The 24,244-nt window shown below is 54.1% G+C and overlaps 2 protein-coding genes and 1 long non-coding RNA gene across 6 annotated transcripts in view; all 3 read left to right on the top strand.

Annotated features, from left to right (window-relative positions):
• The window catches only part of LOC127528966 (uncharacterized), a 524,038-nt gene that overhangs the window by 37,977 nt on the left and 461,817 nt on the right, over positions 1-24,244 (top strand). The window contains exon 1 of one of the 3 annotated variants that reach the window (XR_007935655.1): positions 23,684-23,696. The exons of the other annotated variants lie outside the window; for them this stretch is intronic. This is a non-coding gene — a long non-coding RNA (uncharacterized LOC127528966). Of the gene's footprint in view, positions 1-23,683; positions 23,697-24,244 lie in introns of those variants that run through there. 3 annotated transcript variants of the gene reach the window in all.
• asb18 (ankyrin repeat and SOCS box containing 18) lies at positions 1,698-11,600 on the top strand. Of its 2 annotated transcripts, XM_051930942.1 has the most exons (6): positions 1,698-2,112; positions 5,148-5,270; positions 6,067-6,334; positions 8,679-9,183; positions 10,969-11,082; positions 11,166-11,600. In XM_051930942.1, exons 1-6 carry the CDS (start codon positions 1,713-1,715, stop codon positions 11,349-11,351), a joined length of 1,596 nt encoding a protein of 531 aa, XP_051786902.1. In that variant the 5' UTR covers positions 1,698-1,712; the 3' UTR covers positions 11,352-11,600. The 2 variants fall into 2 exon arrangements, with proteins under 2 accessions (XP_051786902.1, XP_028664143.2); XM_028808310.2 differs by lacking the exon at positions 5,148-5,270.
• gbx2 (gastrulation brain homeobox 2) lies at positions 17,285-21,258 on the top strand. Its single transcript, XM_028808117.2, has 2 exons — positions 17,285-18,075; positions 20,695-21,258. Exons 1-2 carry the CDS (start codon positions 17,592-17,594, stop codon positions 21,219-21,221), a joined length of 1,011 nt encoding a protein of 336 aa, XP_028663950.1. The 5' UTR covers positions 17,285-17,591; the 3' UTR covers positions 21,222-21,258.

Genomic DNA, 24,244 nt, shown 5'->3' with positions numbered 1-24,244 from the left:
CATTATAGCGCCTTGTTGGTGTGCATGTGACTGGGATGTCAGGGTCACAGCTTCTGATTGGTCAACTGCTGATCACCAGTTAATTTATCATTCGGTCATTCAGAGTTGTGGACCTCAAAGACTGACCAGCAAGCAAAATGCCAAGTCCATTGCAGTTGACCACAGTGGACCACAGTGGCCAACTGTCCATTCAACAGTGGGGGGCCCTGCTGGGATGAGGTATGGCATGGGACTGGGAGCAAAGGGTCATCTGGGCATTCTCCTCGGTCACTCTGCTCCACTTCTTAACCCCCCCCCCCTTGTGGTCACAAGTACCACCCGAGTCCTACAGTTTTCATAGTGCCCTTAGCAGGCTGTGCCATCAACAAACTAAATGAAAAGAAAAGCAGCAGTTAAAGACGCCAGAGGGCACTAGGAGGGGGTCCAGGGAATCAAGAAGCAAGCGCATGGAGAAGACATATGGATGTTCAGGTAGAAAAGTGACGGGGTCTGCTTTAAAGTTCCTAGACGACTGTAAACCCACCTATCAGAGAAGAGGAGCTGATGAAGACCCTCCAGGGAAGTGACCAGGTGGGAATTTGCACCTTATTGCTAAGAGGCCACCGCACTACCCACTGTGCCACCATGCCATCCAATGTGCTAGACTCTTTGTATGTGTGTGCAGGGTGGTCAGTGTACAGTTGAGGGTCCTGTCAAGTGACGGCTACAAGGGGGCACCTTCATTGCTACCTTTTACAATGTCACACTAAGCATTTTTGGGTGGTCTTAAACCTCTGGGTGTGCCCTGCCATTGACAGTTTCAAGACAATCAGGGGGCACAGTGATGTTTAGAAAGACAGAAGCAGGCCTTAAGTACCAAAGTCCAAAGACTCCCTCCACACAGAGCCCCCCAAAACCCCAGTGGGAGACACACTGCGTTATGCCAAGTTGTGACTACAAGAACCATAGGGGCATGGGTATGTGTGGGCAGGGGTTGGGCAGTACTCGCCCAAAAAGGGTCATCTACCTACCCAAGGATTAGTCGATTATTACAACCTGTTGGCACTCCCTAAATATCTAAATGCCCACCCCTCCTGGTGGAGCTCACATGGCAGACGGTCTCAGGGATGGCCAGGCCATCAATGTGAAAATGCCACCCCAAAGCCATTTTCATCATTTAAGGTGCCTTTCATCAGATTGACATCAAGAGGACCAAAATGACAAGTGGCACATCAAGCTGATGCCTGACCTTCTGCCAACACTAGCAAGCGTGGAATTCCTGGAGTGGCACCTACTTGGGCATCCTCCCTCCCTTGCTCTCACTCACTGCTCAATTCAGAGAGGGATGAAGCGCCACAGAAGGCAGCCACACAAACCCGTTTCACATGGTGCCCACTTGGTGCCCGCGTCTGGTCTTTCCTAATTTACACCCTGGGTTCTAAACGGAGTTCTCTGTCGCTCCTCATAATAGCTGCCCACTGCTGGAGCTTGTGTGCCAATGAGACAGTCATCTGGTGACCAAAGCCCCGCCCCTGGCCTCTCCTCCCACTCGTGACTGGCTTGTGATCTAACTTTGGTATCTTGGCAACAGTCACATGACAGGGTGGGAGGGTAGCGGCCCATTTGTGTAGTTTCCACCCACCATCCACACATACAAATGGCGCCCCCCTGAGGTCAAGCTCATCCTCATCTGCACTTCATACAAGTTGAACCCAGGGGGTGTCCCTGAAGAAATGGCCCACTTATTCCATACCCTCGTCAAACTGTGGCCCCCTTCTCCACCACATAATGCCAACATGTGCCCAGCGGCTGCCAAAGCAGAGAGGCCAGCTGCAGCTCTGGTGCAGAAATGTGATCTGTGTGCCGCGGCGTTATTTATAACAGGGGGCCGCAGGAGGACGTCTGAAGTGCTGTTCACCGCACCACCCATGCAGACCCCTGAGAGACTCGCCATCGACCACCCGGCACATTCTCGATTTGTTCAGCGTCTGAGGAGGACATTAGAAGAGCACGACGATGTGGGCACGTGCCACTTACTTCAGCATGCCAAACATGTCGATGCCACCATCGAGCTGTCCAATGATGACTGGATGAAGTGCCCCTCTGTGGAGCTGCCACCCCTTGTACTGCTAGGTAAGCCTCCGCCCGTGCCAGGCATGCCCGATGATAATGGACTGTATGCTGGCTTAACGGTTCGCACAGACTGGCCTTGTTGTGAACTCACGTAACAAAATGGGTACAGCCAGATACCCCATGGCCTCGAACTACATGGGGGGGGGGCTTAAAAATGGGTGGATAGACAGGGGCTGTGACAAAGGCTGATGAATGACACTATGTGCCCCCTGTGGGTCTCTCCTGGCCATTTTGCATGTTTAGCTTTTTCTCCAGTGCTGGTGGCATATTTTTGGTTAAGTGACCACAGACTGGCACCAAATGCCTACCAATACTCCTCCCCCCACATTAGCACAGTAGCCCTCAACACTGTGAGGGGGTCTCAACTCTGTCTTCTCAGTCAACTGGAAGGTTATGGAACAAAAGAAATGGCAGAGGTGTTCACATGACCAGCTTAATTCAAAAGGCACCTTTGACCACCAAGGTGGATGCCAGCTCAGTCTGAATGCCCACCAAAATACAAAGTGAGATACCCAAGGAAAATAAACAAAGAGTTGGCATTGGCAAATCTGCCCTCTCTGGTCACCCTGAGGGGTCCACTCGACATCTGCTGCCCATCTCAGTGGTCAAAGAAAGTTTGGGACCTGATTGAGGGTCTCTCACTGCCACCTCCTCCGTATTGGCTCTGCAGCCTGTGGGCGCACCGCTCTGGAAAGCCACTAGATGGCGGCTCAAGACTGAACCGTCTCAGTCAGCTCATTGTGGTGCGGCTCAAGCTGGCACTCTCTGCTGGGCAACCTGCTGCTTTGCGCACTCAGGTCGGGGGTCTCAGAGTCAGTCAAATATTTAAGTTTACATTTCACAACACAATATAAAGCCTTACCATGATGTGGCACGGGCTTTCGTCTTAGCCAGTGTTAAAAGATGCCAACAACTGAAACAACAAGCCTGCCATCTTTTGAATCTATCCTGTACCCAGTAATGCCAGGTCCCTGAGCCCCCCATGGTCCAGACTGAGCAAGTTCACTAAGTGACCCCTGTCATTTCTCACTGCTGTAGCCGGTTAGGTCAAGTGTGGTGCTCATGGTGCCATCTGCTATCTCAAGTGCTGGCACTACAGCATGTCATCGGTTGTCCTGGCCTGTGTCCTCAACTCCCTTCAGGCGTCACAGGGTCAATGGCTGCAGCTGTGTGACACCTGGCACAGTGGACAGGATCAGCACTCAGCACATCTGCATCCGTGATTGTGTGCCAAGGGCAGCTGGCATGTGGTGCCCTGCCTAGACTTAAAAAAAGGCAAAAAATGAATACATTCCTGTAGCCTGCCTGCCACTGTCTACAGTGCCAGCACAATGGTGGTCTCCAGGTTCTGGCCCCTAGGGGGGCTATAAGGACAGGGGACACTAGTCAGCCAGCGGTCATCACGGAAGGTGGCTGCCATGATAACATGAGACATTATTGGGCCACCCCACTGGTGTAGGAAAGTACAAACAGAGCCCCCTGGGGGCTCCTTGTCCTTGTAGACCCCCAGCGCTGTCCACTATTGTGTGCAGTGACCTTGGCCTGCTATCTGAGGTAACCCCCATATTCTGTCGGGGGTCCACTTTGTCTGGCTGGACCTTCTTTGTGATGACACCACAGAGGGAGGGTCATTTAGGAGGTGATGCCCTGCATGAGTTTACAGACAGTAAAGGGTCATTTGAAAGGAAAGGCTTATTGTGCCAGGCTGGCCCAGTGGCTGGTGACATCACTTCCTGGCAGTGCTGGATGGTTTTTGAAAGGCACTATATAAAATGTGCTGCTGCCCTCCTAGCCCACCACCGACCCTCACATCCCCCCATTGTTGGCGCGGTCAGCCCTGCGGCCGTCTGGGTGATCCAAGTGGGGATTAGAGGGCGTCGTGGGTCCACAATAGCTGCGCTCTATTTTAGGCTGGCGCGCTGGTGACATCAGACGCTCTGCATAGATTGGATAGCACAGAGGTGACCTGTTGACAGATGAGGACAGGAGAGGCTGTGGCCACTAGTGGGTGGGCACCCTGTGGCTCGCCAGCCTTTGTTGCCCAGAAGGAGCAGCCTAGCCAGAAAAAGACGAGACAGCCATGCAAAAACTGAGCTGCCCCGGCGGGCACAGTCCAGTGCCCAGTTTTAGCTGCCCAGCGGCCCTTAGGACTCTCATCCACGGGCACTGGAAGGACCTCCAGGATGGCTTTTCCAATGTGGACGAAATCAACAAGGAGATTGAAATCCTGAGTGATGAACTGCGATGGACGTCCAGCAAGCGAGGTGAGTCTGACCGATGACCGCATGTCGGCCTGATGGGCAGAGTGACCAGGGAAGCCAGCTGGACACTGACCGAGTGTCCACACATGGGGGCGTCACCTGGCTTGTCCATAGAGCACTTCCTCATGGTCACACACACTCTCACCTGTCCAGGCGGGATGCCCGTCACTACAAGGCACACATGGGCACACACCAGCAGGCTGTAGGGTAGAAACAAACAATGGGGTGGGGGGGTTCACTCCAGGACGCATGGACCATGACCAGGACGGGGAGACAGTGCTGAGCTGAAGGACCCGGGTTCAAGTTCATGGGTGGGCTTCATGTGTGTGTGTGTGTGCGTTTTGTCATGCAGTATCCCTGTGTGCCTACATGTGGTCAGCCTCAGGGGGACGTGATGGCCGAGACCCCCACCTTTGTGACCATGTGACAGTGTGCCCGCGGCTGGCACCTGATAACACAGTGACCTCCGCCAAAGGCACGTCGAGTGGCCGCGGTCATCTGACCGACAGGCAAACTCTAAATTTAAAACAAAAGGCAGGCGAGTGCAGCGCGGGGGTCTTTATAAGGAGACACACAGGCGCATTCCCAGGACTCGGCTCGGCTCGCCTGTAAGGCGCTACATGCCCAGGATGGCGACTTTAGCCAGGCTTCCCAGTCTGGTGGTGACACAGGTAAAGGAGGTGGCCACCCTCGGGCCGAAGTCACAGCCCCTGCTGGACAAACGGACGACGGAGGGGGGCTTTTCAGAGCGGTTCTACCAGTCCCTCCAAAGAGGGGTGCTGGAGGACATCAGGACCCTCAGGGAGCAGCACTATGAGGACGTGAACACACTCTTCGAGGTCAGCGGGGACGAGTTACAGTGGCAGGCGCAGGGTGCGGTGACCTTTGGGGTCTCAGGTAAAGGAAACAACAAAAAAGGGAAGGGAAGGGAAGGGTGAGTTAGCTGGCAGGAGAAAAGCAGTTTGTCCACCAGGGGGCATCACGGACTGCATTTCAGGTTCAAATAAAATCTGATGAACTTTAAAGAAAAGACCCCTGCTCTGGAGTGACAGGTGGCAGAAGGTGATGAGTGGCTATAGTGGCACTCACAGCTCACAGGGCAAATCACCGAGCAGGGCGCCTGAGAGTCCATCAACTCTGCCATCCAGGTCAGTGACCACCCAGGGCAAGCAAGGCGGCCCCCTAGTGCCTAAAGGGCCCAAAGTTAAACTGGCACCTCTGACTCCAAGTCAGCCACCAACTTGCATGTTATAAAAACAATGAAACAGTTTCCAGTGCTGAAAGGCGCTATATGTCACCCTTCACTGCCACATCATGCTGTGCCAGGTGCTCATTTACGTCCTGATCTGAAGCAATTAGAAAACAGATGGGCAGGTGTGCAGTCCATCAGCAGGCCCGCCCCATACACACTGGGTGCTATTGGCACAGTGCAGTGGCATAGTAGGAGGGATTTACAAGCGTGTCAGCCCAGGTCATTTACATACCTGAATGGCTCAGCCAATCAGAGCACAGGCTGACTGATGAGGGCCTGCAAACCTCCAATGAGCTGACCCATGGAGCTGGGGGTCCGCAGACCACGAGGGCTCGCGTTTCCCACGTTTTTTTCCTTTTTATTCTCCTGTCAGCTTTCATCACAGCCAGTGGAGGAAAGGCGCTATAAACGCTAACCCCGGCGCCTCCTCTGCCTCCTCAGGTCTCTGGTCTCTGGACTACAAGCGAGAGCTCACCAGTCCGCTATGCATCACCGCCGCCCAGGGCTTCACCGACTGTCTGCGCTACCTGCTGGAGCACGGTGCCCGGCCCAACTTGGCACCAGGCGGGAGGACAGCGCTGCATGAGGCCTGTGCCAACTGCCACACGGACTGCGTGGAGCTCCTCCTGGAGCACAGGGCTGACCCCAACCTGCTCGATGAGGACGGCCATGCGCCCCTGCACCTCTGCAGGACCCCACAATCTTTCAGGTTGGTGCCACTTTCTCAGTCAAAGCAAACCAGGGTGGTTTTTGGGTGGGTCAGTGGGCACAAGTGAACTGGAGGCCAGAATGGATGAAGCTGTGGAGAGTGCCTGGGAGGCTGGCAGGGGTTTAATGATACTCCACTCAGCCACCAGGTGGTGCCAGTGAACTGCATTAGAGTGGCATGTGGAGGTGACAGGGTCAAAAAATACAGGTGGGCACAGGGACTTAAGTGGGCATACATGACCACCGGTATTTGAATGGATGGCTGTATACAAACGCTCAGTCTGATAAGGAGGTGTTGGATGGGCACCATGTCACGTCGATGGGTCCAGTGAGATGCCCGGGATTTCATTTTTGCTGGACTTTATTCTGCTCCTCAGATATTTTTATCCTTCTGCTGAGGGTCAGAGTGGCCTGTACGTGGCACCCTCCCTGGTATATCATTCACCATGTAATCCAGTTGTGGTGCCCCTCTATCGCAGGACAGTTGATGAACGAGGATGACAAACTGAGCAGAGGGTGGTGTGGGTTTAGAGGTGCAGTGAGTGGCATGCTGATGGTACTGGAGGATTGGGGTGGATGTGCCATGTTAGGCTGGCAAGGTCTCACCGAGACTTTAGTTCAAGTGGCAGCGCCAGTCAGTCACCTGCCTGCCATCATTCATCCCCGTCGTGGGCCTCGTCTGGCTAATTAGCGTCTGAAGGATGGCAGGCCGTCAGCTCATTAGCGGGCGCCGCGCTGAACATGTTGGCTCCATCAGGCCTAATGAGGTTTGATTCGTCCCGGCTCAGAGATCTCTATTAGAGCGGCAGGCGGGCATGCGGGCAGGCAGGCGGGCACTGGCATCAATTTGAACTCAAGTGCGGCTCACTTCTGCCATCTTTATGATTTATGTGACATCACATGGAAGAGGCACTAAGAAATGGGCATCTTGGCAGATGGCAATGCCCCTACAGCCGAGCCCTAAAGCGCCAGCTAGGAGGTCAGCTGGGCAGGTCAACAGGTGTCTGTGGTCATCAACAGTGTTGGACTATAAAGCAGAAGGACCTGGGTTCAATGCCCTCCAGACTCGATGTGCCATTCTGAGGGCATCTTCTTATCTATATGGGCCCAGACTGGAGAGGTAAGCAGTTGATGTGGCACCCCCTGGTGGTCTCCGTCCATGTCCCACTTTTAAATGCTCTTTTGTTGCTTTTTTCTATGAATTCACTTTACTGCTCCCCAATTGAATTCCGCTGATGACAAGTAGAGCAGACGCGGTCACGAGGATGTGGGTTCAATGCCCCTGTTGTCTCAATTTGCCACCTTGAGCTCATTCGCTCAAACACGCTTGCCCTCTAGTGGTGAGCATCTAGAGGCACAGTCTCCTTACAAGTGACTTTGCTGGAACAACCACATGAAATCCAGTGCCCAGTGTACTTGACAGCATTCCTGCTACTGGCTGAAGCCTACTAATTTAAATGTGCCACCCTGAGTACATTCGCTCACCCACATGCCAGTCACTGCTGCCTTTTCTGTGTGGCATTAGGCTTGATAGTGGTCACTGTTCTGTACCGATGCCCACTGACTCACCGTGTGCTCACGTCGTGATGCTGACCCCATGTCAATCTGACAGCACCGGTGCCCATGCATATGGGCACCTCAAAGCCGGCAGGAAGGCTTGGGCTTCCTCACTGCTGGCCAATAGGCCGTCCATCTGCGCCCTGGGCTCACCTGTGACCAGGCTGAGTCAGGAGCACAAGGCCACCTGAAAATGAGAGTTCAGCGGTCATGGGGGGCCTCGCTCTTTAAGGCGCCTTACGGCACACATAAATGACACATCAGTAAGTGGCAGCCGTGCGCCTTGGTGTCATCAGGACTCCTGAGGGTGGCCAGAGAGGCCGACAGACGGATCATCTTCACCGTGACATCGTCCACCACAAACCACAAATGCCACTCAATCAGCTATAGCACCTTTCACCCACAAATAGGTCAACCCCCCCAAGTCACCCGTCACTCCACCCTGGGGTTCCAAAGCTACACAAGGCCTTGGCCAGCATCAGCAGGCACAGCGTGCAGCACCTGATTCAGTAGATGTGAGGCAGCAAAACAGAGCCAAACGTACCCTTGGAACAGACATGGGACGTCCTGTCCATTATGTAGCGCCTTTCATATCCAGGCATCTGACATCTGGCAGGGAAGGGTCACCCCATGAGGGTGGGAGCGGTGCCCTCTAGTGGTCGTGTCCATTCACCCCCAAGATCCACAGTTCACACCAGAGCTCAACTGTGGGGTGACTCCAACCAACCCTAACCCCCGTCCATTTGTGCACTCCGTGACATGAGTGCCACTCTTTGTGTGTCTTCAAGGTGCGCCAAACTCCTGGTGAGGCACGGAGCGGCCATCGACCAGCCGAGCGACGACGAGCAGGAGACGCCGCTGCATGTGGCCGCCAAGAGGGGTCTACTAAGCCACGTGCACCTCTACCTGCGCAGCAACGCTGCGGTGGACCCCTCAGACAGCCAGGACGAGACCCCACTTGGCGCTGCCTGCTCTGCGGCCCGCCACCCCAATGAACAGGACACGCAGGTGCAGGTGTGCCAGCTGCTGCTCCTGTATGGGGCGGACGTGGGTGCGGTGGACAAGGACAAGAGGGGCGCCCTGCACAAGGCCTGTCGGAACGCCAGCCACGGACTGGTGAGGCTGCTGCTCGGGCACAGGGCCGACGTCAACGCCATCGACTACAACGGGGGCTCGCCGCTCTCCACCGTGCTGCAGAACGCCGTCATCAAGCTGGACATGGAGCCACACCTGACCGTGCAGACGCTGCTCAACCACGGGGCTCAGAAGGTCTGGCCGCCTGCGTTCCTGAAGGTAGGGGGGCCTCGGGGGTCTTTGGGCTGAACGTCATTCCTGGAGTTTGACGGGGGAACGTGGCACATATCTACGACAACTCTGAGCCATCCGAACGGCACATCTGGAATGGTGACGATGACGCACGGGTTGTACTTTAGTTTGATTTTGCGAGGGCCAATGCCGCGTATTTGCACTGAAGAACATTTTGGGTTATTTGTCAGCTACTAGCTGTCACTCCATCAAGCCTTACCCTGGCGTGCCCACTGTGCTGGATGCCACTGACCGACTGGCGAGGTACTACTTGCACTTTCCGTGTGTTACGGTTGTACAGGCCAACATAAAAAGTCGATGTGCCGCCATGGCACTTTAGGGCACTCATATGGCAATGGGGGCATCCAGTGAGAACAAAGCTGCTTTTGTTAACCGAGAGCGGTGACCCGTCTCTAACGCACAAGTCATCTGTGATGCCAAGATGTGACTGGCAAACGTGTCATCTCGGCCCCCTCGGCCAGCAGCTTTGGCGCATGTGATGGAGCTGCACGTGGCGGCTGGGCTTGTGGCTGAGGCTGGGCACTGAGTGTTTTGTGTGACCCGTACTTGTCACTGCATGGCCACCACGTGACAGGTGACTACCCGCTCAGACGCTGGCACCTTACGTCCCTCCCGGAACCCCAGAATGCTATAATTCCACACGTGATCTGAGTTAGGCAGCACAGCCTGATGGCCTCGAGTGCAGGTGGAGGGGTCTCGACATGTCAGGTGGTGGGCCGCTCTACCAGCATCGTCATGAAGCTGATTGGCATCATCCATATATGGCAGCATTGGAGGCGTGTTCACGTCCACTCATTTACAAGGGGTCAGGATTTATAAATGAGTCCAACCAAAGTTTTAGAAAGGAGACCCCTGGATGTTTGGATAAGCAGACCAGTGTGCCCCCCCGCAGCACCTCACGGGCACTGTTGTATTCAGGATGGTTACCCCGAGATGTTGTGTTTCACTAAGCGCTGAGGTCACTGAAGAGCACAGCAGGGGGCACTCGTGTCACCGGCACATCACCACGATTCCCGTTTAATGACGGAAAAGCCCGCAGCGGGGTTTAGGGGGCGCTATAAACAGCCTTCAGCCCCGGGCCACTCGCTGCCCCCCAGTCTTGTGCCTTCAGCTGTTTGTCCTGCTGCCCTTTTCACAGGTGCCATCATCTGGCACCCGGGCCACGGGACAATGTGCCAGCCCACCAGCTGAGGGTTCAAGTGCCCCACCCTGTCATTTACTCTCACGGATTTGCAGCGCACTGTGTGCCTACAGCAGGGGGCGCCCTTGAAGGTGTGAGCTGTCTATACCCCTCAGTGCTCACAGCGGGCATAATCAGACGACAAGGGGGCCTACTTATTCATGTTGGACCTTGTCTGTTGGTCACGCTTAGCCAAGAGCCGCCATTGGAGCAGCGCAGTCAGCGCCCACTTCTTCATCAGCATTCCCGATCACTGGGGGGCATCTTCTGGAAGGTCCCTAGCACCCCTTAAACACCCTCACATTTCACACATAGAGTGGGCAATTTGTCACAATGACCATCTGAGAGACACATGGACTGTGCTCCCCAAAACCCCAGTATAGTGCCTTTTCACTACCAGTTTGCCCACTCTAACCAAAGTGATGGGTCAGGCGTGCCCTTCCTTCAGCTCCAGGTTTGCCAATGTCACTGGACTCACAAGTCACAATTATCAAGTTGACTGACTGTGTGTGGCATGTGTGTGCCATGAGAGTGGGCAGCTTGTAATCTGAACACTTGCCCTCCTGTTCCAGGTGCTGAGGTCCTGTGCGGCAGCCCCCAAGGCCATCGAGGTCCTGTTCAACGCCTACTGCCGACTTGACGTCACCTCCAAGTGGATCGATGCCATACCAGAAGACACCTTTGAGGTGAGTGGGCCATGGTGCAAGTGTGCCCCTTATGCCAGGCTTGAGCCCCCTTGTCATCCACCCTCTGTGTGCTTGTCTTTCAGGCCCACCGGCCCTTTTTCGAGTCCCTGCTGGCCCTGGAGTGGACCCCGCGCTCGCTGCAGCACCTGTGCCGCTGTGCCATCCGGAAGCTGTGTGGGCATCAGTGCCAGCTGCGTGTGCCGCTCCTCCCACTGCCCACATTTTTGCACCGCTATCTCCTGCTGGAGCCGGAGGGAGTCATATTTTAGCATCAAATAGCACCTTTCAGTGCCAGCCCCTATGGCAGGGTAAAATAGAAGATGGGCATTGGGAATTTCCTGGCCCACCGTACTCTGGCTGTTGGTATAGAGACTGTGCCCAGCTGGCTGAGGCCGCAGCAGGTAGACCCCCGAGCCCCCCACCTGGCCATCCACTTCCTGCTTTCAGTCGAGTTGATTTTCCAGTCTGCGCCTGTAGGTGGCACTGCAGACTCACTTGACGAGTGGCTCAACGGTGACGGGCACAAACGCCAGCTGCGACTTGAACCCTGCCACCTTTCGCTCACCAGGGGGTGCTCCGCTCTTTTCTTACCTTTTTGTTTTTTTAATTGACCCCTCATTTGTTCTTTTAGGCGACAGCAGGTGGCACCACTGGGTATTTTTGTTACAGTGAATGAGGGTCTGCTGCCTGCGCACCCCTTCAAAGCAGTGCCACGACAACACAGGGGGGCTTCAAATGGAAGAGCGGGGAGACCTCAGTGTACCACATGATGGCATCAACAGGAGACCAGACGAGCCTGGCAGCGCCGGGGACAAGGGACCGTGCATGGAACACCTTTGGTCACTTGCAAAGGGCCATCCGGGACACTGACCGATAGGACCCCCAATCTCCAACCAGCGCTCCTTGGCCGCCAGTGGGCTCTGATTTGGCTCAGGAAGGGGGTTGGGGGGGGTGGTTCTGTCCGCCAGATGACCCCTAGGGTCCCTACAGTGCCCCCCCACCCCCAAACCGGACAGCCAGTGCGCTCTCGCGGGTTTAGTGAACAAAAGGGTCGATCGACGGCTGGGGTGGGGGGGCTACCTGGCCTGTGGCGAGGCGGCCGACTGCGGCGCGTGTAGTGCTGAGCCCCCCCGCCGGCCGAGTATTGATGCCCCCACATGATTGATAATGAGACAGTGCCTACTATACTATTTGTCTAATGGCTGTGCAATTAAATCCCCTTGTAAATGACCCACGGCTCATTTCATCCTAATCTATGGAATTTTGATTGAATTCGTCAGCTCTAATTGAAAAATACTGCCATTTAATGTCTGCATTGCAGTTTGGGATCTCGGCGAGGTGACCTGCGCGAGCTGGGGGGCGGGGGGGGGCAAATGCCCTTGGAGCCGCGCGAGATGACGTCACGGGGCTGCAAGGCGCTATACAGACGGCCGCTACCAACGCCTGACTTTAGGGGCTCCAAAGAGCCTCCAATTGTTTAGACCCCGGGGACGGTGAGACGACGAAATAACAAGGGGGCTCAGGTGTGCCCGCTCGGTGGTGTCCCGCCAGACATTCGACATTTGTGTCTTGGCCACAAATTAGGACCCTCGTCAAAGCCCCAAAAAAACAACTCCGTCTGCGAGGAGACCCCCCGCCCAAAGCGACGGAGCGACACGAGGACCCCGTTAAGTGCCAGCGTGGGAGCAGCGCGGTGAAGAAGAACAATAAAAATAATAGTAATAATAAAATAATAATAAGCGGACAATAAAAGCAAAAAGAAGAACAATAATACAAATAATAGTAATAATAAAACAATACTAATAGTAACAACAACAAGGAGAGCAACAGCAATAATAATAATAAAAAAATAATAATAATAAGCGGACAATTAAAGTAATAATAATAATAATAAGCGGACAATAATAATAATAATAAAATAACAATAATAAACGGACAATTAAAGCAATAATAATAATAATAATAAAGCGCCTTTGCTCGCCTTCGTGTCTTTTTTTTCCACGAGTGACGTTTTCGTTGGCCGAGTTCGGCGGTGACCACAGTGGGACACAAAGCTGAGTATCAGTTGGACTCATCGGTTTCTTCTTTTCTTTTCTTCTTTTCTTTTCTTCTTTTCTTTTCTTTTCTTTGTTTTATTTTATTGTGTTTTTGTCTTCTCGTCCTGTGGCCCTCCGGGTCTCGCAGGCTCCGCTCATTTTTGCCTCCACGCCCACCCCTAACACGCCAGTCCGTTTGTCCAGCTGCCCGAGGGTCTCTAGTTACCTGCCTCACCTGGGATGGGACCACTCGGATCGCGGGGCGTCTGTCTACCTTGTTTCTGCCATTAAACCCTCAACCTTTTCCAGTCTCTCCAGTCGGTTTAGCCCGCCCTTTCAGTTTTAAATAAAACCATAAATCATTTGTTTGTTGATTTATTTTTATTTTATTGTTTAGCAGACGTCTTCATCCGAGGCGACTTACAGCATTTGACATACAACTGGCGACATTTCTTTTCTTTGTTGGCGATTGGCGCAGAGGCAGGTGAAGTGTCCTGCTGAGGGTCACACAGAGTGGCATTTGTGCCCAAAGCCTTCGCCCCTCCGCTGATGTATTTATTTGTTTGTTTGTTTGTTTGTTTACTTGTATTATTGCACTCGCTGAAAGGCGCTATATAAAACCAAGCTAATCGACGTGCACGGTCCCCGGCTCGATGGCGCCCCCTGCCGTGAGCCGCAGGTGACAGGGGGTGTCGGTGATGGTGACACGAGTGTTGTTTAATGTGCGCGCTTTAAATCCTTTCATGTCCGGTGGGCTCTCAGATGTGCTAATGACGACCCCTCGGATCCTGAAGGGTGAAAGGGCTATTGGGGGTCCCCGCGAGCGCGCCCACCGTGGGTTGTGTGCACTTCGAGCTCCCGTTTTGTATGAAAACGCGATTTAGAAAATACAAATACAAAATTAGACATAAATTAAAATGTAAAAAATAAAGTAAATGTCGGCGGTGTGACTGGAAATGAAATTTGGGGACAAAACAGAAATCTTGATTGTCCGGTGGGCGACCTAACGGTTTATTGAAATCGAACGTCCGGTGAGATTTTACGAATCTGCAACTGATAGAAACAAATAAAAGTTCTTTGTGGGTGGACTTTAGGTACCCAAGAACGACCACCATAGACACACACCATGGCATCAAGCGCTCTGCCACGGGGAGAGCATTGGCACCGAGTCGCGCACCCGTCAAAATGTCCAGTGGAAAGCGCAGGGGTTCAGACGGTTCGTGCCCTCGTGGTCCAGCCGGGGGTCTGCGCCTGCCCAGCGCCAAATGCCATCTTAAAATGGGGACAAACCACCACAGGCGTCGTGAGCGGCTCCTTCGTGCTTTAGGAAAGTCGCCATCCCTGGCAGGCCGCTGGCGGCGAGGACCCCTGTGTCGCCCCCCCCCCCCCCCCCCCCCGATTCAGGCTGACAGGCCGGTAATCGAATAGGTTTGCCCCATGCAGCCCCGCATTCAGCGGCTCTCCTTATTTATGGCCCCTTAAATTGTGTCGCATTCCCCTGACGCCCCCTTTACAAGTTGACGGGGGGGGGGGGCGCTTTGTTCCACCTTTTGGACCTTTGAAACCCGCGGCCCCTCTTATAACACTGGCACCTTGCGCTCGGGTGCCCACTCCTCTTCCTCCTCTTCCTCTTCTTTGACTTTTCTTCGACCCCCATGGAGTCCACTTCGCTCTTTTCACATCCAAACTAAAGCGAGCGCTCCGTCAATGAATGAAGTTGGCGTGAAGAGGGGGGGGACCTGCAAATTGGTGTGTCCGATGGAGGACTCTGACAACAAGGACCCCTTTGTGGCGGTGACATCGACCCCAAGAGGCAAGGGCGGGCACGAGCACGTCAAGCGCGGAGCGCGCGGATGCCAGGCAGGCCTGGCGATGAGGTGCCAACGGGCCCAGTCTCGGATGAAGCCCCCGGTCCCACCGGCAAACTAACGGCGACTGCGAGGTCAGACGCCAATGAGAAGAAGCAGTGGGCCCGCTAAGGGAGCTGATCGGAACCCGTTAAGGGATCTCAGACGGTGCCCGCCGGACCGGACGCCGGTCAAATCGGGGACCAATCAGCGCGCACACGCGCCTCTTCGCGGGGCCGCGCGTGCGATCACGAGCCCTCGAGGTCAAAGGCTAATGGGCCGAGATAAACTCGCGTCCAAAAATCCTCATTAAAGGCGCTAGAGAGAGGGAGAGAGAGAGACCCCCGAGGGGGACACGCACCGTCGATACGCGCGGCCCATCGATCGCCATGCACTTTTATTTTCTAATTAATTCTACATTTGGCTGCAAGGCCAAGTTCTGCTCGTGCACCTGCCTGGGGACACAACAGCGGCCACCGGCCGCGACAAAACGAGCAGCAGCACCTGCGTGTCCGGTAAGGCGGCCTCGCCGAGCCACCGACGTGCAGGAGCGCCTGAAACGGGGGAGCCGTCGTTGACCCCCACCTCCCCGCCACGGCTCAACAAGTCTACGGGCTCCAGCCAGCGAGGGACTGGCACTTGTGCCCGTGCCAAGCGCCAGGCCATTCGGCGGCAATAAAAAGGAAAAAATCGCGGAGAGAGGCGTCTGCCCAAACGAGCTCGGCGACGTGAGCGACTTGTGGGAGTCTGGCGTGTGCGGGGACATATAGCGCCGTGCGTGAGGGGCGCGGTACTGGGAACGGAGCTGGACGGGACAGCCCCACCTGTCAGGCGACATCTTTAGGCATCGAAATCAAAAGAAAAGGCCGCTTCGGGCGACGTAACGTGTCCCTCAGAAACGGGAATGAGTGCAACGGCAGGGACGGTGAGTACGAGCGGTCAGGATGCTCGGTGCTAAAGGAAGAAAAATACAAAAAAGGCGACAAGACACCGAAATATGCCGACTGTGGGGACAGCTTTACAAACAAACAAACAAAGCAAAAAAAAAAACAACACACTTTATTATTATTATTATTAATACTACTACTACTAATAATAATAATAGAAAATAAACCATTTGAATTTCCACCGGGATAAATACAGTTTAAATAAAAAAATTGAATTTCCTCCGGGATTAATAAAGTTTATTTGATTAATAATAATAATAATAATAATAATAGTGTATTTTATTTATATGACACCTTCCCCTGTTCAGTGCGCTTATTAGCAGTAGTAGTGGTAGTGGTGTTAGCATTATTATTACTATTATTATTATTACTAATTATTATTATTACTATTACTCATATTCTTACTATTACTAATATTATTATTATTATTATTATTACTATTATTACTAATTATTATTATTACTATTACTCATATTCTTACTATGACTAATATTATTATTATTAATAATATTCTTATTATTACTATTATTATTATATTTTAAAGATTGTGATGATAATAATCAAATGAAGAAGGAGATTCAAATAAACTGTTGCACTAAAGCACTTATTACCTCTTCTTTATTTCTTTATGCATTCGTTTGTTTCTTTCTTTTTTCTTCAGTTTTCGTTTCTTGATTATTTTGATTTTTCCATCCACCAGCACGACACGCAGTGTGGCATGTAAGGGGGCGACACGGGCACTGCCAGCCTGCACATGCGGTCGCCATTTCCTTTTTTCTTCTTCTGTCTGTCTGTTCGGTTCACTTCCGTTCGGTTTTATAGCGCCTTTCAAGTCCACATGAAATGATTCAATGTGATTTTTCAGATGCCGCCGGCGGTCTCTCAAGTGCACGCCTGTGATTTTCGTTTCCTTTTTTTATGTTTTCTTTCTTTTTTAGGATTTTGTGTTTAGTTGATTCTTTTTTTTTTTCGTTTCTAAAGCCCTGCGCTACTCCGTACAAGGCGCTATACAAGGACAATAAGCCTGAAATCTCCATTGGTAAAGTGTCCACTTTCCATTCGACCCGACCCAGTGAAAGGCGCTATACAAGCCGCTACTGAATCTCGGTCCTCGCCAAGCCCCCCCCCCCCTCTCCCCCCTCCCCTTTTTCCTCCGCGGCCTTTCTCTCCACCAATGGGAGGCGCGCAGGGCCGGGGCGTGGCCGGGACGCCAGACTTGTCACGAAGGAGAAGGAGCGCAATTTAAACGTGCAGCCTGCCTCGCCGGGGACACTTGCGACAGTCGAGCTGCTCCGTCCTGACCGCTGTGCCGATTTGGTCTTTTTGGGGAATTTTTTTTTTTTTTTGGGTTGTTTTTTTTTTTTTTTTTTTTTGTTTTTTTTTTTTTGGAAGGTGGAGCTCGGCGTGGACGGGACCCCCCGGACTCGTTGTCGGTGCTCGAATGGACACGGTGCGGGCGCCTAGCCGCGCGTCTGCCTTTTCGGGGGCCTCGGCCTCCTTGCGGCGGACCGGGATTTGATCTTCTGTTCCCTGCTCTTCTCCACACCAGCGGCACCACCCCCCCCCCTCCCCATCGTGGACATGCCGCAGACCTGAGCGGGTCTGACCGCCGAGCCCTCACTCTGCCTCTCCTCCGTTCTCCGGTGCTGCCCCGACTCTGCCCCGGCCTCGCAGCTTCTATGAGTGCAGCCTTCAGCCCGCCGTCCCTGATGATGATGCAGCGCCCCTTGGGAAGCAGCACCGCCTTCAGCATCGACTCCCTCATAGGCGGGCCGCCCCAGCCCAGCCCGGGACACTTCGTCTACACCGGCTACCCGATGTTCATGCCGTACCGGCCGGTGGTCCTGCCGCCCCCGCCGCCACCCCCGCCGCCCCCCACGGCTCTGCCGCCGGCACACCCCCACCACCAGATCCCCAGCCTGCCCGGTGGCTTCTGCTCCAGCCTGGCGCAGGGCATGGCGCTCACCTCCACGCTGATGGCGACCCTGCCGGGGGGCTTCTCGGCCTCTTCTCAGCACCAGGAGGCGGCGAGGAAATTCGTCGCGCAGTCCATGTCGACCGAAGAGATGCGACAGGAGGGAGACGACGGCAAAGGCTACCTGTCCAAGGACACCTCGGTGATGTCGCCCTTCCAGGCGTCCGAGGCCGTGCAGTCCTCTTTAGGTGAGTGTGGGCGCGCGCGCGGGCACACAGCCTGGCATCGCCGTATACCCTCCGAGGGTGCGCCAGCTTGGGCCAAGTCCGTCTGGGAAAGGCGACAAAGTTAGTGTCAAGTGAGACGATGACCCGAGAGCCTTTGCGAGGTCGGGGGGCTTTGAGGGACAGGCAGGCGCGAAAGAGGAATTATTACTGTTATTATTCTTATTCTTATTATTATTGAGGGTGGGCGCTACTGCTGCCTATAGTGCCCCCTCGCCCAGCGCGTCCCCCACTTACTGTAGTGTTGACATGGCCAAAGAGGAGCGTCCATCACGGCCGAAACGCCATGAAAACGCGCAGCCGAGCAGAAAGCCCCTCGAGCTCGGGACGAGGGTCTGTACAGGCCGACAAATGTCCGCCGTCGTCACGAGTCTCGAAACGAGAGCTGCAAGAGAAGCAAGAAGAAGAGGAAGAAGAAGAAGACGAATTACTGACATTGACACGGCAGACGCGTCTACGGCCGCGGGACCCCCAGTCGCCCCCCAGTCCGACTGCAGAATTGGGAAGAGAGGCAGAAAAACGGGAAAAAAGCCGAGAAAAGCGCGGGGATGGCGACGAAGGGACCCCCGTGAACTTCATCAAATAATTCAGTGGATGGGCTTTGAAAATCGAAAACATGGGGGGCTGACAAATTGAAATTGAACAGAAACATAATCAGCAGCTATGTGGCGTTTATTATTGTTATCATCCTGGTCATCGCTATTGTTTTAAAATGACAATGACAATATGAATATTGTTAACAATTAGAATAATAAGAAGGAGAAGAATTAGAATAAAAAGAAGAATTAGAATAATAACAAGAATAATAATACGAATAATAACGAATGACCCACACGGTCCGCCAGTGCGCTTGTACGGTGGACGTCGCGCGAGTTTCTGGACAAACGAATTTAAATCTCCAGGTGACCATTTTTGCCTCGCGTGTCATTTTCTTAACAAGTTTTAATGCCACCGTAGCCCTGGCACCCCGCGTGTCTGTTTACAATGCGTGTAATCGAAATGAACGAGAAAAGAACAAGAAACGGAAAACCAACCAACAAAACAAGTGGCGTTTACCTGATCGAGGCGCCTCAGGGTGTGACATTGGAGTGACATAAACGAGGCCAGGCGACTTTCAACGGCGCTATATAGAGAGAGGGACACGAAGGGACCCTAAAAGGCGCCCACTTGACACGTGCCAGCGCTCAGGTTGGCTGTCTTTGCTGGGTTGACAGAAAGGCGCTATATGGACAGATAGGCGGAAAGATTAACAGGAAAGCCGCGACAGAAGAAAAGAAAAAAGAAACGTCGCGCGCCGAATGTAAACGTTTGATGACCGCCGTGTCTTTCGGTTATTTCGTAAGCACGAAGCTCGAAGTCGTGTGTGCAGGTGAGCGCTTGTCACATTTGTCGCGACAGCCCCCATGTCGGCCACCACGAACACAAACAGAATCTCAAAACCAGGCGGTCCGGCGATCGGCGCCGCAACTCAGCGCTTGTAGCAAAGTCTTCGCGTGGAAAAATCACCGAAACAGCGCAAGGGTCACCTAAAGACCCACAGAGTCACACACACCTGCCTGTTATATAGCGCCTTTCTTTATCGAAGGGTGACATTGGGACTTTACCTGCCCGTTTTATCGTCTTTTCTATCGGCGTCAATCTGTTAAGTAGATTAGACAAGCGCGGCGGCCATCTCTCCGTTTTATAGCGTGTCCTCTATGTATTTTATAGCGCCTTTCCTCTGTCTACCGATTGAGTTTATCCCGCCGTCCCGTTCTGTTCTATTAAGCCTGCCGCCCGTTGTATGCTGCATGTGCTTTTCTTCCCGCCTTCTGTTTTCTTTTCTGTCTGTTTGTTTGTCCATTTATATAGCGCCTTTCACACCTGCATGTCTTTCTGTTTATTATATAGCGTTGTGATTATTTCATAGTAAGTTTCTTTACCTTTCTACCATACAGGGCCCTTCTCAGGCTGTGCCTTTATTTACTTATTCCTCGCTTACTGTCAATAGCGCCTTTACTAACCGTAATGTATCAGTAAATTCTGAAGGTAGAAGATGTCCGATTTTACAGAACGTGACCGTACAAAGAAGTGAAACGTCCTGTTTAAGATGTGCGGGTCGTTTCAGCAGAGCGTAAGGTGACTTTCCTTTTTTTCAGAAAAGCCATTTCACTTTTACCGTTCTCGGTGTTTGTACCGTTAACTTTACTGACGTTATTGACAGCGAGTCTGTCATTTCGGGCCTTTCACGTGTTCATTCCTACCCTAATTCGGGCCTTTCCCGCTCACCTCCCTGCTATAACAATGTAAGCGCCATGCCAATCGCTCTTCGTTATGGTGCCTTTCATGCTTCTCTCTCCCTTCCCCGTCTATCTATCCACCATATAGTGCCGTTTGTCCTTTCCGTTCTGCCGTGCGGTGTGGTGGTCCTGGCCCGGTTGCTCCCCTCGCCTCGCTCGCCCACCTTGATGCCAGCTCCGTTTCGGTGGTCGCCGCCTGCCTGCCTGCAGTGACCCCCCGCCCGCCCGCCATTTGTCCCTAACGCTTTTCTTCTTCTTCTTTTTTCTTTTCTTTTGTTTTCTGCTCCTCTTTGCGGGGGGGCAGCCAGAGCTCACGGCAAAGACGAGGCGAAAGAGGACGAGAGCCAGCGGAAGGACGAGAGCTTCTCCATGGACAGCGACCTGGACTACAGCTCGGACGAGAACCCGACGGGCCCCGGCGCCGCGTGCCACAAGGACGAGGGCGACGGGCACAGCGGCCAGGAGGAGAGCGGCCACGGGGCGGGCGGCGCGGCGGCGGGCGGCGCGTCCCAGGGTGGCAAGAACCGGCGGCGCCGGACGGCGTTCACGAGCGAGCAGCTGCTCGAGCTGGAGAAGGAGTTCCACTGCAAGAAGTACCTGTCCCTGACGGAGCGCTCGCAGATCGCGCATGCGCTCAAGCTGAGCGAGGTGCAGGTGAAGATCTGGTTCCAGAACCGGCGGGCCAAATGGAAACGCGTCAAGGCCGGCAACGTGAACTCCAAGACGGGCGAGCCCTCGCGGAACCCCAAGATCGTGGTGCCCATCCCGGTGCACGTGAGCCGCTTCGCCATCCGCAGCCAACACCAGCAGCTGGAGCAGGCACGGCCCTGAGGGCGGATTGTGGGCTGGGGTTGGGGGGTTTGGGGGGGGTTGGAGGGTTTTTGGGTTTGGAATGGGGGGGCTCGCAGCGGACCAGAAGGCGACGAGGATGCCTCGTTTTTGGGAGCCCTGAAAGGACACTGCCCGGGACGTCCTGCTCGGCTCGGCTTTTTCTACACGACGAGTTCGTCGGCCAAGTCAAATGTTAATTTATTATTTTGTGTACATGTCGATCATTTCTTCTATGAGACCCTCGATTCTTAAAGTCTTGTGTGAATAAAACTGATGCACAATCCCGGATGTGTCGCCCTTCTGATCTTTTCACTTAGTGGCGGCCACTCGTTTGGGTCGCTTCATTTGAACCCGATGTGATGGCGCCCGGGGAGGCTCGACTGAGGTGTGCCACCGCTCTGGCTGGCATCGAGCTCATTGGTATGGCAGGGGCCGGCCGAGGTCAGCCTAGTCAATCGAAGCCCAAGGTCGGGTGGCGCGGCGTCAAATGCCACCATTAAACATGTTGATGGACGTCGTCCTTTTTGTCAGGACCCTGATCTTCAGTTTCACCTTGTCACCGTCCTCATCTGTTTGATGGAAACATGACAACAACGCGCCGCCCCCGTCCTCGCCAAGTCACGTCTGATTGTCACTGCTGGAGCGTCGCAGTCGTCGAGTGAGTGGCGGCCTGATGGCCCCTGTGGCGTAGGGACAGGGAGTGGGCAGAGTGTCACCCCAGCCAGGTGACTAAATGTAATGTCATCGTCACCCCCGTTAAGCCTTAATGGTGAGTGAGTGACCCGTGAGGCTCGTCAAAACGTCCAGCACACCCCGCAGCCTTAACAAGCCCACCTGCATTAACGGCCGTTTACAAATGGCGAGTCGACGAGCTCGTTAGGCGAGGACCCTCAGCTCTCAGTGTCCTGTAATGATGGGATGCCAGGCTCTAGCTGTGAATCAGGAATCGCCTTTGGTGACCCCGTGGCACTGCGCCCTGCTCATACCGGCACAGGGGTCCCGATGGGCACAGCGTGTAAAGAACATAAGAAGGCGAGGAGTTTGAGAACATTCGGCCCACCGAGCATCTCACACCAAAGCACTTCCACCTCGTGCCAGACGTTCGTCCTCTGGGTGGGCCGACGTTGGTGCGGCCCACATACGCCGTTGCATTTGGCGGACGGCGGTTATTTTTCACACAAATAAATGATCAAGTGGACGAGTCTCGCCTTTGGTAAATACGATTCATTACGCTCCCTCAAAGGTTAAGGTATTTGTGTTTCGGCCTAATTACTCGAAGGAAATGCCAAGCCATCAAGTGAGACCCTCATTCCATGTGACCTACTTAGACACAGCGTTGCATTCTAATTAGGATTCATTAAAAGTGACTCACGTGTGCGCATCCTCAAGACCACGGGCACACCTGTCCACGTGCCCGCCGCTTAGGATGGCGCAGGGGTCTGGCAGGCCCAGGTAGGCCCACAGGCCGGCACCTTTGACATCAGGCCCGCAAAACCCGAAGAGCGACGAAAAGACCGACCCAGGAGCGGGCATCCCACGGAAAGGCTGTCTGATCAGCGTTCATCCACTTGGCACGGCAGCGGGCAGAGGCCCAGGCCCAGTGCTCGGGCCGGCGTCTCCAAACCTCTGCAAAGAAAGAAAGAAAAGAGCAGCGGGCAGGCAGCAGCACCCTCATGGCGGCTCTCATTTGGCACCTAATGAGTCAGCTGTGAAGAGCGCCGAGCGGGCAGGCAGGCGGGCGGGCGAGCGAGAGAGAGAAATGTCTGACAATCGTCCTCGCTCGCTCTAATGAATTTTTTTGCAAATTGTAATCAAGCCAGGCCGTCTCGGATGGCTGATAAATGAGACCCGAGGGGTTTGGCCGGGACCCCAGCAAGTCCCTCCTGCACTAAATTAACAGCAACTTGTCTGAGCTTCAAATGAACTCCCCGTGATTAATTCTGATGGAAGGGACGCCTGACGAATGGCTCGCCCTAATAGGCGCTGGCTGGCTGGCTGGCTGGCTTAGAATGAATACACCTCAGGTGCCCAGATGGCAACGGCCCGAGAGGTCGTCCATGTCCTGTGCCAACTTGTGACGAGAGACTGGCACGCTGTGCTTCTCGCTCCATCGCTGGGGCTGCAATGCCGTCTCATGTGTCCTCGTCAGGTCCGAGCTGCGGGGTCTGCACAGTGACCCTCCTATGACTCCTGCAGAGCCCCTGGTGCCACCACAGACTGGCACCCCCATTCCATGCCCTTGTTCTGCCAGGTGTCAGAAGAAAAGGCACAGCCAGGTGGCAGGAGATAAAGAAGAAGAAATGGGAGCATCAGAAGGGCTTCGATTGGGAGATGAAAACGAGAAGCGCAGCGAGGTTTGGTGCGGGCACACTCTCAGACCACCTGTCATCCTGTCACCCCCGTGACACTTCCAGGTGGATACCAGGACAACCGACAAACACGCAGAATGAAGACATTTGGTTGGGGGGTGGCAGAGTGGCACTGCTGTCTCCACACAAGTGGACTGGGCTTCTCCACGGGCAGTCTGCCACACTTCAAAGACATCAAGGTAGGGTAGGTAGGGTGAACTGCCCTGGTGTGCCCTGTGTGTGTGTGTGTGTTCACCCTGCAGTGTGCTGGCATCCTGTCTGTGGACACGCTCCTCTACAACCCAACATCAGGGTAAGCGGGTTTGGAAAATGTAGTTCAGTTTGAATTGGCCTCGACACGAGTGATGCCAAGTGGCTGGTGCCCGGTGGGCACACAGGCTGGGCCCCAACTCACTTTTTGGAGATCTTCCAGTGCCCACCAGTCCTACCTCACCTCATGAATGCTACAACAGGGCACAGCCGGTCAGTGATGTCACCAAGGGGCTCGGACCCTGGCAGGCCCCTCGGTCTCCACTCCTCCTATGTCCGTGTGTTTAAACTGAGAGGCCTTTCCTCCTCCTTGCTCTCCGTGTCCCCAATCAGACCCCCTCTGGTGCCCATGTGGCCTCTCCAGTGTGTTAAATGGCTGGACTTGCACTCCACGTGTGGGGCGCT

This window comes from Erpetoichthys calabaricus, chromosome 8 (genome assembly GCF_900747795.2).
Source record: "Erpetoichthys calabaricus chromosome 8, fErpCal1.3, whole genome shotgun sequence".
In the NCBI taxonomy this organism is placed as follows: Eukaryota; Metazoa; Chordata; class Cladistia; order Polypteriformes; family Polypteridae; genus Erpetoichthys; species Erpetoichthys calabaricus.
Note: the sequence above shows the minus strand (reverse complement) of the source record. Positions and strands in the feature narration are given on the sequence as shown.